The following is a 17,702-nucleotide window of genomic DNA, read 5'->3' on the forward strand; positions in this document are numbered from 1 at the left end:
CCCTGCCTGCATGCATGCCACCTTTCCTTCCCCCGGGTTTGCCCTCCATGCCAGCCAGCCCCAGGACTTCACCCCGAGTCTGAGGCATCAGCAGAGCTTCTCGGGGGAGGGCATACACGGCGAGCTCCCCCACTGGGATAACAGCTTGGGCTTCTTCCCACGCAAAGCATTGCTATTTCTAGGGAAGGGTGGGAGGTCGCTTTTAAAAAGGCAGCTCGCACCAATCTTCCTACAGACGTGTCCTCTCTTGGAGGGTCCCTAGCACCCCAAAAGGCAGCCCCGTTGGTGGAAAGGCTGGGAAGGGTGTCTATACAAAGGGGCAAGCCACACCAGGCTGGAGCTAGAAGGGGGAGAGAGTGCAGTGCAGATACAAGCTAACCAGACCTTGGTGCCCATGGCAGCCACTGGACGTGATACCAGTGGGTACCACAGGCACCCAGAAAGAGGGGGGACCAGGCAAGGGGGAGGAAGGGCCAACAGTGGACGCTAGCATAGCACCCATCCAGCAGTGACCCACAGGCAACATGCATGTGCTATGCGTCTCCCCCCGCCCCACCAGCTGACAGGGCAAAGGGACAATGGGTTTGGCCCCCCCCAGATTGATCCCTGGTGGGGGGCATCAAATGGGACAAGCCCCGCACGGCAATCAAGTCCCATGGCTCTGGAGCATCTAATCCACCGCACAGCTGGCCCCAATCGCGGGTAGTCTCAACGCAGCCATAAGCAGGCAGGTTCGGAGGCTCCGAACCATCCCCAGTCCGGCTGGGGGCCTTGCAGCTCAGGGGGGCACACGCCTCTCACCCTCACCTGCACCTCGTTGCCACAGAGCATGTCCCAGGTGCCGTACTGCTCCTTCGACTGCCGGTACATGCGGATGGCATCCGTAAAGGCCGGAGCCTCCACTGTGGAGTCCTCTGGGATGCCTGAGGGGGGAGAGAGAGGGGGGTTAGTTACACTGCGGCGGGGGGGAGCCAGCAAAGAGGAACCACAGATTCCCTGCGATGAGCTCACAGCCTCGGTGACGTTTTTGTCCTTCACGTTAGTTCCACATTCCCTTCCCCTGCCGTGACTCACACCGACGAGCACTGCCGCCATGGGATGCTCCCCGCCACAATCTGACGGGGTGGGGCCCTTTCTGAGTCGGGAAACACTGATCCAAAGAAAAATCAGCTGGGGGCTGCACACAAGGGAGAAGCCCAAAAAAAACCCCAAATCCCTCACTGAGAAGAGACGGTGGCCCCTAACTCAGAAGCAGAAAGACACTCCCCACGTTTCCCTCACACACCAGAGCCTAGGGGGGCCCAGGCCAGTAGATTGTGTGTGCTCCAGCCCTGTGGTAGGCAGCGTGTGTGTATGGGGGGGGGGGAGGAGGGCTGGAGTGCCAGCACGTGCTCCCCAATGCTGGCGGGGGGGAGGGGGGGGAAGGGACACCTGAGCCTCGGGGGCCGGATCCAGGCAAGGGGTCTAGAGCGACTCCTGCTGCTGCAGGCAGGGACTGGAGTATAGGTCCCCGCACTGCCTCCTAGTGGCAAGAGACTAGCTATAGGGCAGGGCTACTCAACGCATGGGGTCCATGGCCTGTGGTGAGGGTTGCATTTATGTGGGACTCAACACAGGTGGGATCCTTGGAACATGGCCTCCACTGGGAACACACTCCACAACGGCGAGGTGAGCATGGAGGCGCAAGCGGATGGGCTGGCTGGCTGTATTTCTAGCCCCCAGGGTGGAGGTGCTGGGAGCACTGGGGCATTGTGGGAACTGCTTTGTATTCATGCCTGTCAGTGTGAAAGAAGCTATTTGCATGTCTATGCAACCACACTTAAGTTGCAGCCCTCAGCAGGGGCTGTGTGTAGCATTGTGGCCCCCAGACTTCCAGAGTTGAATAGCCCCTCTATAGGGCAAGAACTCAGGCAGGATGCAGCACCCCTACAGACATTACACAGGAGGAGGAGGAGGGGAGAAAGAAGGTGCCCAGACATCTGCAGAAAGATTTTCTATTGGCTCCAAGTAACCCCCCACCCCACCCCGTTGAGACTTGGGCCGCCCCAGCGGAGCTAACCGGAGGCTCAGGGTTAGGCAGGCACCCGGAGCACTGGGACGCGCCAGCCACAGGAAGCGAGGGCTGACGGAAATTACCAATGGTGGGGAGGCAGGGAGGGAAAGGAGAATGACTTAAAAAAATAGTATGAGCAGCAGGTGAGTCATGGGCCACACGGGCTCCCAGCCAAGCCCTGCCTGGAGAGGTGGAGACGGACCAGCATGGCAGCCTGCTCCCCTCCCACTGAGATTTCAGCTCCATGATTCACAGCAGCCCAGATCGCAGGAAGGGAAGAGGACTAGCTGATAGGGCGGGGGGAAGGGATGAACTATCCATCTTTTGCACGGCCTCCCCCTCCCTGGAAGCCAGCTGCCCCACCCGCAGGTGGCTGTTCAGGCAGGGATGGGCCGGGGAGCAGCAGGGGTTAACGAGGGCGAGAGGTACCACGCTGGGGGCAGCGTGCTGGGAACGGGTTTGCATATCCCATCACAACACCCAGATACACAAGAGGAGGAGGGAGGCGGAGGCAATAACCTTTCCCCAGCTCTTTAATGATGCTCCAGCCCGGGAGCTGTGGAATGTGAGAGAAGAGAGGGGGCTGCGGGCACATGCTGGCTGGTTGCCAATCGCTCCATGCCTAGCACGGGGGTCCCATTAACCCTCCCCTGCCTCCAGCCGGTCTGCACTGGGCTCTGCAGCCTGGAAGGCACATGCTGGGCAAAGGGAAACGGGGTGGTGGGGGGAAGAGCTCCCCTCCAGGTGACAGAACAGCCGGATGCCTGATGCATTAGACTGGGCACGTGCGTCCCTTCTGGCTGCCTTGGCCAGCAGTCGGAAGCACGCAGGATGGGACGGGGCCTCGGCCCAAAGTCTGGCTCGCTGTAATCCCCTGCCAGGCAGAGCTCAGCCTCCAAGTGCTGCAGGCCGGCTCAGCCTGCGTGAAACCCCAAAAAGCAGCCCCTTCCCGCTCGGCCCCCGGCATGGTGAGCATGTTACAGATACCCGAGCATGCAACTCGGGCAGTCACGCTGCAGCAGAGGGATCAAGGGCACCTGCAGCTGCTGCTAGGGAAATGGAGAAGAGGGTGAAACAACAGTGTCAGGTGTATTCTTGGTGTGTGTGTCTCTCTCTCATACGGCAGATCAATAACCGACACCTGACAAGACACGCAACAGCACCAGCTTGCTACAGCGGAGGCCAGGACCTGGCCCAAGAAGCAGACCCAGCGTGATAGCAGCTGAGGACTATGTAACATTCGAAGGGAGCACCAGGGTGTTCCTGGCAGTTTTCGCAGAGACTAGAACCCAGGCCTGGCAGAGGTCGGTGGGAGCTTTGCCACTGTGGGGGTGAATCCTGGCTGAGCTGATGTCACCTCTCCCCCAAGGAGCATACAGGCAGAAGGGGACGCTCGCCCTGCCAAGACAGGGCATGACTCAGATTTACCAGCAGGATTGCCTAGTTTGACTCCTGCACACTGCAAGCCACAGAACCTTCCCCCCGCCTCCCGCCCCGACTGTGTTAGCTCAGAATCTCTGGCTACGTTGCTGGAGTCCATAAATACTGATTTAAAGGCTTCACGTTCTATTTCCTCGCGTTCCAACCACCAGGTGACCCAGGCAAGAGCCAAGCTCCCCGAGGATCTCTGACAATCTGTCCTAGGGGGATTCTATTCTGACCCCATGTATGGCCAGCAGCGGAGACAAGTCAGCTAAAAGATGTTCAAGCACTTGGGTGGATCTCAATGGCCCAACGGATGTGGCGACAGATACCATGACAAATTCAAATTATTATCCTACGTGGTTTCTAAAGATCTGCCAGAGCAGGAACTGTAAGTCAGCCTTGCTGTGATAGCCACAGATCCAGGTTGCAACAGAAACAACCTACGACAGCTTCCAACCTGCTACTGCTTTACATACCACACCCCTTTCAGCTCTTCTGACGGCTGGGATGCCACTAGCATTGCTAAGGCGGAATGGGAACCCCATTAGGTTTTGATCCAGATTTGGGAAGCAGCCTTCCTAGGGCTAGAGCATCGGATTGGATTCTGTTCCTGGCTCAGACACTTACTGGGTCACTTTGGCAAGGCCATGCCCCTCCATGTCTCCGTTTCCCCATCTGTAAAATGGGGAAACTGATATTGATCCCCTCCCTTTGTAAAGTACTTGGGGATCCACTGACGGAGAACTCTACAAGAGCTGAGATTTATTATTTCGTAGAGCCAGACCATCATTGCAATAGCTGGGTGATGCTCTTATTGCAAGCAACCCAGGAATGCTATGGGCAAGATTATTCCTCTTTGGGTAAATCCCTAGACCTTGCTGCCAGGCACAGCCGCAGTTCATAGGCTCTACCCCGCCCATGGCCCCAAGTTATTATTTAGAAAGAAATAAACAAGATCCTCTGACACAGTTCGGCCCAAACAAAAGCTAATTCCTTACAAGTGTTCTGAAGCAACACTTTTTGCAAACAGAAGAACACAAAGGGGCCAGTTTTATATTAATTTAGTAGCAAAACAATCCTTAAAAAAAAAAAAAATCTTTGAAATTGGACTCCACTGGTCTCTGTCGTTTCCAAAATTCATATTTAATTTAAAGTGATGCACATGCAAAAAGTCCCTACGTAAATACTCGCTCCTCAGCTGTCATATCTACCTGCAAAAACCAGTTTATTTACTTGGCATTCCTGTTAGCCCTGCAGTGCCTAGAACGGTGAGCCGGATGCTAGCGTGACTCATGCATCAACACCAAAATTGCTAACTAAGCAGCTACTGCAAAACTCTGTTGCGATCTGTAATCCGGGGAGAACCTAGCTGTATATTCACACCCCAGGAAGTTTATAAGCAGCTGGCAGTTAAGGGGAGGGAGGGGGAAAATCCCCAGGTATTTTTCCCCGTGTGCTGAGCATTTAGCTGGCATATGGACAGTACAAACATGGAAAACCACAATGCCATTTTTTAATAGAGGGAATTTCAAGATAACCAGACTGAAATGTGCCTAAAAGATTTAAGGCCAGACGGGACCATTATAATCATAGAACACTAGACCTGGAAGGAACCCCGAGAGGTCATCAAGTCCAGTCCCCTGCCCTCATGGCAGGACCAAGCACCATCTAGATCATCCCTGATAGATGTCTGTTCAGCCTGCTCTTCAATATCTCCAGTGATGGAGATTCCACACCCTCCCTAGGCAATTTATTCCAGTGTTTAACCACCCTGGAAGGTAGGAAGTTTTTCCTTATGTCCAACCTAAACCGCCCTTGCTGCAATTTAAGCCCATTGCTCATCACATCGTTTGCAGAGCAGGCCCTCCCCAGGGATTCCTAGCCTCCCTCCTTCAGAAAGTCACCCACGTCCTGGACTCTTTGGTTTTATTGGTCACCAGGATGGACGTGGCAAGTTGAAATACGTGCCAGAGAGTTTAAAGTGCCACGTGTGATGTAGTGTTGGTACCTTGCTGGTTGCTAGGTTTGGGCTGTAGGTGACCCCCACTGGCTGCTGTCTATACCACGGCCCAGCAGAGTAGCTGATGGGACAGGGAGGTAACCTGTTCGACTGGTTACCTCCCAGGGAGAGGAACAAAGGGAGGAAGGTGGAGTACAGCCCTGGCTGGGGGGCAGGGCTGGAAGTTGGGCAGTTCCTGTCTGGTATCATAGAGGAAGCAGCCTAAGCAAGGGGCTGGGATTTAGGGGCCCAGTCTCCCCCATCTCAAGGGGGGGGCGGATGCATCCTAGGCCTGCCCTGTAACCAGATTACATCTGTGCTGTGCAGCATCCTGGAGAAGCAATAAACTCCCTCTATTCTGCTGGCTGGCGGAGTCTGTTCATGCCATTACAGGGGTGCAGGAGTCGGGGGAACCCCGACGCGCCGTCACCACGTTCCAAAGCCCGTTTGTTCTGAGGGGACAGGTCAATGCAGAGCTGAGGACACCCGGGACTGCATTCAGCATAAACAGCTCCACAGCGGGTTCAGGCACGGGGACTTGGGTTCACAGCACCCCCTCGATTAGCAGCAACGGAGGCCAGGCGGCCTGCTTCCTCCATGGAGTGTGGCCAGTCACTGCACAGCAGAGCGCACGCGACACTCCAGCCAGGGACGCCGTGCTGCAGAAAGCCGGCTGAGGCGGAGGAAGCGTGTGCAGCATCTGTTCGTAAACTGCAAACAGAAGTTTTCAGCAGCCGCTGCCATCCGGGTAGAATTTACCCCCAGGAATGCTGGGTAAAAGGTGATTCCCTTCCATTGCATAGCTCCTGCCAGGGTCACGGCCACAGCCACGGCCACGGCCACACAAAGGCCTTTGGGGTTGGGGGAGGAGGGGACTCAAATGGAGCCACTCCCTTACTGAAGAGACACTGGGGGGAAGGAGGAGTTGCAAAGCAAGCCTGCCCCGTACTCACCCTGCATTGGTGGCTCCTGTCCTGCAAGGCTAGCCCCAGGGGCCTACTCCACGCTTTGCAACCTGGTGCAGGGCGATCTAGTGCCGTGCAGGTTTGGCCCCTCCCCCAAAGGCCACACTCATTTGGCCCAGAGGCTCTTCATCACAACAGAGGAGAGTGAGCACGTGGCCAAACCTGGGTGGCCCAGCACCCAAGCGGCAAGGCCACTTGCTCTGGGACCCTTTCAAGTGCAGGTCCTGGGGCAAACTGCAGGTAAGTAAATGTGGAGTAAGAGAGACCCCTTCTTCCAGCCCAAAGTCTGCAGGTAACCCTCCTGCCAGAGACAAGTCTGGCAAGGAGTACAGAGGAGCAGAGCTGGGTAGTTCTCCCCCTCCCCCCCAAAAAAGCTTATACTTTGAAAGTTTCCTTGCCACGGATCGGGATAAAAGTCAGTCTCTCAAACTTGCATATAAAAAAAATCCAAAGAAGCTCAGTTGGGGTTAATCAGGTTTCTCTTAGAGAACTTCTTTTTAAAAAGAAAAAAATACCGGTTTTGATCCTTTCACAAGCTCATAATTTTTGTTTGGCTGTAAATTAGCTTCCCATTCTGACCACAAAGCCATTTGGAATGAGAAAGTTGGATTTTATTTTTCATTTCAAAAGCATCAGAATAAGAGACTATGCGGTATCATGTGGCACCTTGAAGACCAACAGATTGATTTGAGCATAAGCTTTCGTGGCCAAAACCTCACTTTTAAAGAAGGTCCCTCAGAACAGACCCTTCCCTGCTGGACAGTCCAGTCTGGACAAACCTGCAGGGGGCTGAAAGAGGCGCCATTAAAAAAAATAAATCAATTCTATTGACAAGTTTGTCAGCAGCGCCTCCTCGCTCTCCAGCCACGTTTACTGCTGGCTGCTTCGCAGCAGAGGGGCAGTTTTGTTTCTCTCATTAAGACTGCCCACACGAAGGTGGAAGAAAAATATCCCCTCTATTACTAATGGGGAACGGTTCCTCTTTTGTTAGTGGCTGCTAATTAGAGGGCTTGGTCTCTCTCCAGTTGTGCTTTAGCGTTTGGCTGGCAAGCAATGAAGGGAAAGTGGTAAAAAGCTAAGTAAGGTAGAATCAGAGAAAACTAGGACTGGAAGGGACCTCGAGAGGTCATCAAATCCAGTCCCCTGCCCTCATGGCAGGACCAAATACTGTCTAGACCATCCCTGATAGACATTTATCTAACCTGCTCTTAAATATCTCCACAGATGGGGATTCTACAACCTCCCTGGGCAATTTATTCCAGTGTTTGACCACCCTGACAGTTTAGGAAAAAGTTCTTAATGTCCAACCTAAACCTCCCTTGCTGCAGTTTAAGCCCATTGCTTCTTGTTCTGTCCTCAGAGGCCAAGATGAACAAGTTTTCTCCCTCCTCCTTATGACACCCTTTTAGAACCTGAAAATGGCTCTCATGTCCCTCCTCAGTCTTCTCTTTTCTAAACTAAACAAACCCAATTCCTTCAGCCTTCCCTCATAGGTCATGTTCTCTAGACCTTTCATCATTCTTGTTGCTCTTCTCTGGATGCGTGTGCATGAGGAACACCAGGCTGACAGGCCTACAAATGCAGGCTAATTCAGAGTGGGCCTCGACATGCAATCCTGGATCCAAAGTCTGCAGCTCCAACAGCTCGTTGCCCAGAAGGCAAGCTGACTAGCTCTATTCGTTGGGGATCTCCCAAGCAGAGAGGGACCCCGAACCCCTCATCTCTGAAGTAGGCCAGGCTGACCGGACTGAGGGGAACACTGCCTACCGCCCGCCGTGGCCACCACCCTGGCCACCACCACCACCACGTATCCACCAGGGCTGGAAATTCTTCCCTGTGGGTCTGGCACAGGACGCTGGTAACAAGCTGTCCGAGCATGACAGTGAGTCTTGACAGCAGACAGCAACGCACCTGCCTGGCCAGCTTGCTCCTCTTTCACTTCCCCTTGGCTTAGGGCACAGAGTGAAGCTAGGGAACAGAGGGCCTTTGTCTGTGGGGCAGGGCACGAACAGTGCTGGGTGGGGAAGGACATCCAGGGTGGGGGGTGCCTGATGGCCTCTGCCCTGCAGGGCTGCTTAAGGAGCCCTCCTGCACAGCCAAATCCAGCCTGGCCCCACAAGGAAAGGGGGGAGCTGGGCCCCTGCCAGCTCTCCACTCCAACCTGCGAGGGAACTAAGCTCTGCCTGGCAGGGACCTGGCGGAGCATGAAGGGGGGAGCTGGGATGGAAATTTTTGAAGCAGCAGCTAATTTCTGCTGAGTCAAGTGGCGGGAGGAGGAGGAGCCGCTCTGAGCCCCTCTATTCCCGGCATTTATCACAGGCCAGTACACCGAGACACCAGGGAGGATTAACAGGGCTGAAATCCAACCCACAGCATCTTAAAGGGAAAGGGGCCTGTTTGTTCAGCTGAGCGAGTTGCTGAGACAGGCTGGAGGGGAAGCCTGGCAGACAGACTGACCGACCGAAGCTCTCACGTGTGACCAGGAGCAAGTGCATGAGGGACTGAGCACAGACCTGGGGGAATTGGGGAGACTGAATCCCAGCTCCAGCACCCATTTGCTGTGAGACCTGGGTGGGCAAAGTCCTTTCATTAGGTGCATGATGGTAGTGCCTAGAGCCCCCCCAGAGACAGGCCTCACCTGAGCGCAGAGTCTAAATAATAATGGATGGAAGGGAGGAAAAGCCACAGGCAAGGGAAGTAACTTGCCCAGAATTACACAGCAAGGCATTGGCAGAGCTGGGAACACAGCCCAGTTCACCTGGCTCCCCGGCCAGTTCCTTATCAGTTATGCCTCGCCTCCTACCATCTTCTGGAAGTGGAACAAATGGCTGAATCCTGTGTGTGACTCCCCCGCCTGCCCAGGAGAGAAGAGGTTTCTGTTGATGGAAATAGCTAGGCACGCCGTCGCCGAGGAAAATCAAACATTTAGCATCTCAACAGCACGTCTGGGGAATTTCAGGACTCCTGGGGGCGGGTGTGAACCTCGCTCCCGACACAAGGGTGCTATTTGCAGCCACGTGGGAGTCAGGCCTACGAAGAGGCAGGCAAGCGTGAGAAACATATGGGAGCACTCCTGAAGTTTCAACTGGAAGCTCTTTGGGGCAGAGAAATAAGGTGCAGCACCAGGCTCGTGTCTCTGGCCTGGTGTTCTCTAATGTGAACATGTTACAACAGGTGTATTTCTCTCACTCTCACCCTCCCCCCCGTGTGGAGTAGACACACACACACACACACACACACACGCACACACACGCACACAGTCATATAACTTGCTGCACTGCAGATACTCCTGTGATGGGCACAGTATAAAATCCTTTGCAGAATAAAACAGGCACAGCACCTGGCTTGCTGATGGCTCTCTAGACCAGTGTTTCTTAAACTGTGTTCTGCGGCACACTGGTATGCTGCAAGGCAGTTGGAGGTGTGCCATGGACTACAATAGAGTTCAAAATGGCCACCCTTAAGGGGCATGCGACTTTTTTGGGGGGGGGGCTCAACTTTCCCCGACCCATTTCCCCCCCCCCCCCCCAACAAAAAAGTCCTTGGTTTCCCTCAAAAAAAAAAAGTTGTTTGGTATTCCTTGGTCTTAAAAAGTTTAAGAAACACTGCTCTAGAGGGCTTGATAAGAACTACCGTGCGGCTAGAGGGCGTGGTGCTGTTAGAGGTGGCTACTTGTGTGAGAGGCAAGAAATGGGTCCTGAGCACCAGGGGTCATTAAGGATTGAGCAAGGCTTACAAGGAAGGGGCTGGGCTATCTATAGCAGAGGTCCCCCCACAGTGGGGAGCGTAGCAAATTTTTGGGGGGTGCAGTGGGGCCTTGGCCAGCCCCTACCAGGGCACCACATAGCCCCACTCTGCTTCCAGCTCTGTTCCCACCCGGCCCCGACTCCCAGCCCCTTCTGTGGGCTGGCCACGGCTGCGCACGTGGCTGCAATCCCAGACCCACTCCCAGCTGCAGCCCCCTTATCTCGGTCTCCCTTCTGGCCCCTCTCCCAGCCCCGACCCTGAAACGTTCAGGGGTAACCGATCTATAGCCAAGCAGGATTATGTTCTGCCTCCCAAGATGGCCGCCTCACACTAGCTGAGAGAAGCACAGCGCGCTTTGCTCCCTGGCCCGCAGCGCTGGTGGGTACCAATGAGACGCCTGCGCTGCAGGGATGCCATGACGTGAATCCCAGGGTGGGACTAAATGGCAGGGCTATAAAACACTTCGAGGCTCGTGACAGGCACATAAGCGGCTACCAAAGCAGCTAATTCAGTGACAAAAGTAGCAACGATTCTCCGCTTGCCTTTCCAGTCCTCCCAGCGGCCGCCAGTCACCCCAGCTCCCCCCCCCCAAGACTAAGGGCCACCACACTGTGCCGGGGCACCGAGACAGCTTGGGAGGGGGGGGGGGGGGGAGTGGTGAATGACAGGAATGTGGCCGTTTTACGACTGGCTTGGGTCATTTAGTCACCCCTTTGGGGTAGAAAATAGTAAAACCACAGCAAGCGACTTGCCTTTAGCAAGCACTATCCTAGCTGGTTCTCACACTGTTGAGTACTGAAAACACTTTGTAACACGTTCACCGTAATTAGAGCCAGATGGCAACAGCTTTAGCGTCAGCCCTGAGGCTCCTCATAGGCAGCCATGCCAGTAGGCTTAGCACAAGGCCTTTCTGCTAGGCCGCGCCTACGGGGCTGGGTTTCCAAGCAAGTCTCCCCTGCCCGTTTGACATGGAAAGAGCAGAGACACAAAGAAACCTGGAGTCCCCCACGGTGGCATTTCTTAAGGGAATTGCTTTTCCGGGTTGGCCTGCGCTTGGGGAAGGAACAAGCCTGATCTTGCTCGTATTGCTAGTAACACCGCGGTGCTCCCCCCTCGCCAGAGGCAGGGGACAGGGAAAGAGGAATCCAAGACGCACAAGGTCCAATCTCGGGCGGAGGCCGCGAGGCCTGCACTTACCATTGTTGCAATGCCGCACGCAGTCCTGGAACACCGCTCGCCACTTGTCCTGCTCCTTCCCGGTCATCACGCAGAAGTAGTAGTGGCGGGAGTACGGGTGCCAAAGGATGAGAGGAAACTGGGTGGGACACTTGAGGATCGGGGCATTGCTGGATTTGGGGGCAGTTCCTGAGGGAAGAAGAAAAAGACACTGAGTCCTGGGCACATGCTAGGAACGCTGCGTGGCACTGGCCGGGCACGAGGCCCACGGCTCTGGATCCACAGGCCAGGCATGGCAGAAAGGGGCTCGACTGAACGCCACGGAGATCGACCGCCTCCAAGAGCCCAGCTGCAGAGCGGCTTCCTGCACTGCCCAGCTACGGGGCTCAATGCAGACCACCACACGGGATGCCCCGGAAGGCTAGTCTCCAGGGGCCATTCAAGCCAAGAAATCAAGTAGCTGGCCCTAGAGAGCCGAAGCTAAAAGTTACTCCTTGCACTCCTAGAAGGAAGCAGACTCTGCCGGGCAGGGATGCTGGAGAAATAATCCCAACCGTGTTCTCAAGGTGTGGAGCCAGGGAGCAGTGCTTGTGCGGGAGCGTGTCCCATGCCAAGCCAACGAGTGTTCATATCTCCATGGCGCAGGAAGGGGCGCCAGCTGTCTTCACGCCTCCCTCCCTCGTCTCCTTCCTATTTCCTTTGGTGCCACCTCTCCCGCACCTCTGCGCCTTCCAGTGGAGAGCACTGAAGCCAGGAGAGCTTGGAAGAGACAAAAGGGGACCTAGATGGCATGTGGCCATGCCTGCCTCCAGCTGCTGGTCCTATGGATGCTGCTGATCCTACGCATTCTGGGAGAGCAGCCGAAGGGACACACATGTAAGCCAGCCTGGAATACATCCCCCTATTCTAGTCCCCCCCATCCTTTGCCCTTGGACATTCAGAGCACCGGAGAGAGGAGACCGTCAAGCGGCCCAGGGTGGACTTACCTGGCAAGCTGCTATTGACAAGGTCAAGATACTGGTCCAGGGAGGTGAGGATTTTGTAGCCAGCGCTGTTGAGGGCTACTCGAGGCTGAATCCCTCGGTCATAGGCCTAGAGAGGAAGGAGAGTGTGAGAGCAGTCCCCAAAGCCACTCAAACCAGGATCTCTGACAAGCCCATGTCTGCAAACCCCTGGTAAGCAAGTTCAATGCCTTGCTCCTCTCCCTTGGTTTTGGCAGGGGTTAATATACTATACTGCCCATATAGATCAGGGTGGGCAATAATTTTTGATGGGGAGAGGGGCGGGGGACGACGGATTCCCGGGTTTTGGTAACTGATCTAGGGCCGCATGTTTCTATGGAGCGCGGGGTCTGGGATGGAGGGGATGGTCCTTCAATCGGTGCAGCAGCCAAAGGAAGCAGAGAGGAAGTTCAAAGCTTCCCTTTAGCGCCCTAGCTCTGTAACTCCAGCCTGGTACCTTGATCCTGGAGATACCGGCCGTTCTCCCAGCGGCCTTGCTGCAATGCACGGAGCGCGCTGGCTAAGTGTCACTCTTGGGCAAGCACCGTTTGCGCAGCTGTGGGAGGCTCCTCAAAAGGAGCACAGCTGCTGTGGGGGTCTTTCCCTGGGCCGAACACCGCCCCCCCCCCAGCAAAGCAGAGAGAGGTAAGGGGCGAGGGCCTCACCAGCGTGTTCTCATACAGCACCAGGCCGTAGTTGTGCGGCACGACGCAGAAGCGGTTTCGCCACTTCTTGTTTTCCTCCACGTACTGGAAGAGGTTCCCCGAGAGGATGATGCGGTCCTCCAGAGGGACCTGCACAGAGCAGAGACATGGAACAGTGAGTGGAGGAGGAAGGAGAATTTAGGCTGCACCAGAGAAACAAATTCAGGGGAGCCAAACCCCACCCACTAGCCGGGGCACTGGCCTCTGACAGCTATGCCACAAACTGCTTCGTTCTTGCCCCACGTGGGGTTTTCTATTGGTAGCTCAAGAGCTAGGTCCGTATGAGCCTCATTTTTTAGAGGCAAGGAAGTAGAGGCAAAGTGACTTGCCCATGTTTACAGAGCAGGTCTGTGGCAGAGCTAGGATTAGGGATGTTAAATTGAGTTTAATCAACGAATCGACTAGTTGATGGATTTTCCATCGACTAGTCGATACGCAGGGGAGCTTGTTGGCTCTTAATACGTTTAAAAGGCTAAAGCACAGCAGGAGGGACCCAGCATGAGCCAGGACAGCTGATTCCCAGCTCATGCTGGGTCCCGCCCCGCCCCCACTGTGCTTCTGATTTTTAAATGTATTAAGAGCTGGCTGGCACTCTGATTCCCGGCTTGCGCCCAGTCCCCGTTACTCCCCTGCCCCTCACAGAGATGGTGCTGGGGAGAACCCGCTTTTAAGCCGGCTTCCCCCAGCACCAGCTCCTGCTCCCCCTGCCCCATTGCTATCTCTGATAGAGGCGGCAAGGCGGGAGGGGGGGAAGGGAGGGGAGCGACTAGTCGAGGGACTAGTCGCTTATGTCCCTAGCTAGGATTAAAACCCAGTTCTCTTGGCTTTCTTTGGAGAATTACTCCAAAGTGGGTGCTAATGAACACATTACGCATCACACTCGCCTTCAGAATCCTCATTGGCCAGAATTCCCCTTCGCCCTCCAGAAAAGCACACATCTGTATCACAGCAGCACCTAGACCCCAGTGCAGAGCACAGATTATTGTGCAGACCTGGTGTACAGCAAGGGACTGGTCCTAGGTGATCCACAAACCCCTAACTGCCAACCAACAAAGGCATTACAGGAATATCCTGATTCGAGTGCATGCGCTCTGGTTCACCAAAGAAAGTCATGGGAGGTTTTCTATGAAAGACGGGGTCACATGGGTTATTGATTTCATTGTGAACTGTACAGAGAGATCCTATGCGAGGTAGGGTGTGTGCGCGCGCCCGTCCTATGCAAGGAGGGGGCGTGAGAATATTGCAAATATGTTCTTAGGTTATCATCACAGCAGAGGTGGCAAAACCGGTTTTCTGCAAAAGACAAGAGGTTTCCTTAGACATAAATTAAACATCGTGAACTAGCACGGTGGATGCTCATTTCTATATGAAAGTTTTGAAGCCAGCAAAGCAGCAGCACAGAGGCAAACCAAGCCGGGGGTGTTATACTGTCGGAGTACAAACAGTGAGCTTGGTGGGGGAGAGCAGATAAAGACAGCATCCTACACCTGGGAAATGCCGTTTCATTCATGAAAACAGGATCTCCAGCAGCTTGGCCGAAGATGCTGCAGCACCCTTAGGCAGAGATAAAATCATAGCGTGCTTTCTAGAAACTGAACTTGACTAATAAGCTTCTTTAGACGAGAATATGTTTGATGTAAAACCCTTGGTTTCCATTCTCCTTACTCATCTCCTGATGCTTCGTCTTGGATGATAACTCTGTGGCTTTCACTAGATCTCAGTGCAGTGATCTTAAGCAAGGTGCCGATTTGGAGTGGAACCACACAAGCGAGGGTGGGGAGTGTTCCTTTGGGGACCCCAGGCCTGGTGTTTGTGCGTGTGGTTGGTGGATAAGGAGTGATCACTGTAGGGGAACACTTCCAAGGGTCTTGGGGACCGGGCTGCACTGATTGCTGAGCTGCAAGGCAAAGCGCGGGCTGACAGATCACGCAGGACGACGCTTGCATGGCTAACAGGCGCGTGGTATCAGGGAGCAGCCTCCCAGAGAAGCACAAGCAAAACACCCTTTCACTAGTGGCAGGGGGAAACAAAACGACTCCCAATTCTGGGTGCCCTGAGAACGGACACACCCTTCCCAGAAGGATTCATCATTTTAAATGCATATGACCAAGTATTGGAGGGGAACAGATCAGGTTAGTGGCCAAGGCCCCACAGCAGGTCAGTGGCAGGAACAGAAGTCAGGGCATCCTTGTCTGTACAAAGACCTATCCTTCGGACTCGACGGTCTGTAACTGGCTACGCTTTTGGCCCCTAAAGCTCCTGTGTGTTAGAACTTGCTGTGGGAACCCAAACACAGGCTTGCCAATGCGCCGAGAGAAGTCACCATTCCAGGGAATTTTTATGACCTTTGGGATATAAACAAGAGCAAAAAAGCCCTTCTTGCCGAACGTCTCTCTCCGGCTTGTAGCCAAGTTGTCAGTGACGACAGTCAGCAACAAGGATCAGGATTTATGAGATACTAGACAGGCCCAAGTGATCTAAACACACAGATTCCCCCTCCCCGCAGCAATACGGGAAACTGAGGCAGGATGAATTGCTCTTCACCACAGAGTTAACCCGCATGTGGACGGGAGCTACGCTGGGGAGCTAAACTCTCTCACTTGAGTTTAGTGGTGCTTTTAACCAGGTTAGCTGGCCTGACTGGCGGGGACGGGTTAGGACCCGGCTCCACTTTCACACTGGCTGGTGGTGGCTCACTCAGGGTACGTCTACACAGCAGTGTTATTTCGAAATAACAGATGTTCTTCTGAAATAACAGTCCACGTCTACACACAAGCAGTTATTTTGACATAATGTGGAAATACTGTCAAGCTGGAGGACTGCTTACTCCTGTAGCCCTCACTGTATGAGGAGGAAGGGAAGTCGGAAGAAGAGAAGAAGAGTGCTCTATTTAGAAATTGGGAACGTCTACACAGAACCTAATTCGCAACAAGCTATTTCAACTTAAGCCATGCAATTAGCATAGGCTTGCCAAATGCTTTCAGCAAAAATCCCGAACATGGCAAAAAAAAAAAAAAAATTTCATTCGCCCACACCAAACATGGCAGGGGGAAGATTGTCCCCACCGGCCTTCCGTCCAAGAGAAAAAAAAATACTGGACATTTTACGTGTCAGTATTTTCTGGGTCCCCCCCCCAGACAGGGGCCAGAAAAACCGGCCACCTGGCAACCCTATGCGTAGCTCCAGTTGTGTAGCTTATTTTGAGTTTAGCCCTGCTATGTAGAGTACCTGTGCAGCGAGGACTCAGGCTAAGCCATTGAAACGTGATGGTCCCCAATGCCTTCCCACAATGCCCCCTCGAGTCCAGAAGGACAGACAACTCCTCCCACAATTCCCTGGGAAACAAACGGTTCAGTTTCCTGCAGCACACAGCACCCCTAGTGCCACATGGGGAAGCACAGAGGCAGCGAGGGTGCAGTAGCCGATACCATTTTGCAGTGGCCTGGACTAGGCTCACTCAGATGCCGATCCCCAGGTTACCCCCGCAGGGAGGGCACACCCTTAGGGCATGTCTGCACTGCAATGGAAGCCCAGGGTGAGACGAAAGTGAGTTGCAGACCCTGGTGCTTGTTAACCTAGGGCTTGAGCATCCACCCTCATTCGTAACCCCAACTGAGGGAGCACTGAACCCAGGTCCTAGTACCTGCACTGTACTGTGCAGGCCTAAGTCCAGTCATCCACACCCCAGGCTTCTTAGCACCCACCCAAAATGTGGCCGCTTCAGCCCTTCGTTCGTGGTGCAGCGTGGGAAAACTGGACTGTCCAGAGGACAAAACGCTGGCCCATGTGACTGTGGGATGCTTCTGGCAGACTCCCAGTCCAATGGGGCTGCATGCACACTGAAAATCAACAGGGCTTGACTCCTGGGTACCAGCTTGACTCAAGTATCGGACCCCCATGCGGTCCTGGGACCCCGAGTCCAAGCCCTGGGCTAGAGCAACGTGTGTGTAGTGGAAAGGGGGGGTCAGGCTTGTGATCAGTTAAAACGCTGCAGTGTTGACAAACCCTCTGCGACTTGTCCAGTGACCATTGTTGAACCGGGGCCACCAAAGTCCCAAGCTGGCAGCCCTAACCACAGGCTCACGAGCCAGATGCAGAGGCTGTTAAAAAGTAACACCAACTAGGATGCTACTACTGGTAGCAACCCCTTTCCCACTCCCCGCTTCCCAGTTTTAAATAGTCACAAAATACCACATCTGCCACCCATTTTTTCTGAAAGAAACTTTTAAAAAAAACTTTCTTGTAGGCGTGTCTCACGCCACTGGGACCAAACAGGGAAAACGGACTGGCACAATATTTATAGGGCAAAATAGATCAGCCTCCACAAAGACAAAGAAGTGTCTCTCTCCTCTTTCAGTTCCAGTATCCTGGGTCTTGCCTCTACTGATAGTAGGTATAAAATTTCAGATCAAAAGCGTAACGGTTAAGTTGACAGTGCTCCTTAAGAGACTTGCCTGTAGTCACACAGCTAGACCACGGCGACGCCATAAAAGGAACCTAGCTGTCCTGTTTCCTTGTCCACAAGCTTGCTCCAGCAATCAACATTCCTGCTAAGTCATTAACCTGGGTTTTGTAGCAACAACAAACAGAACTGACTAAGTCAGTTAAAAAATGTATCATGCAGTTCGGCCA

The 17,702-nt window shown here is 54.1% G+C and overlaps 1 protein-coding gene across 1 annotated transcript in view; it reads right to left on the reverse strand.

The window, feature by feature from the left end:
• NIBAN2 (niban apoptosis regulator 2) overlaps positions 1 to 17,702 on the reverse strand; it is an 85,358-nt gene that overhangs the window by 15,849 nt on the left and 51,807 nt on the right. Inside the window, exons 3-6 of the mRNA XM_075905812.1 lie at positions 13,032 to 13,160; positions 12,352 to 12,457; positions 11,387 to 11,554; positions 808 to 923 (exon numbers count right to left, since the gene is read on the reverse strand). Of these exons, the coding sequence (XP_075761927.1) occupies positions 808 to 923; positions 11,387 to 11,554; positions 12,352 to 12,457; positions 13,032 to 13,160 (519 nt within the window). The remainder of the gene's footprint in view (positions 1 to 807; positions 924 to 11,386; positions 11,555 to 12,351; positions 12,458 to 13,031; positions 13,161 to 17,702) is intronic.

This window comes from Pelodiscus sinensis, chromosome 22 (genome assembly GCF_049634645.1).
Source record: "Pelodiscus sinensis isolate JC-2024 chromosome 22, ASM4963464v1, whole genome shotgun sequence".
NCBI lineage: Eukaryota > Metazoa > Chordata > Testudines > Trionychidae > Pelodiscus > Pelodiscus sinensis.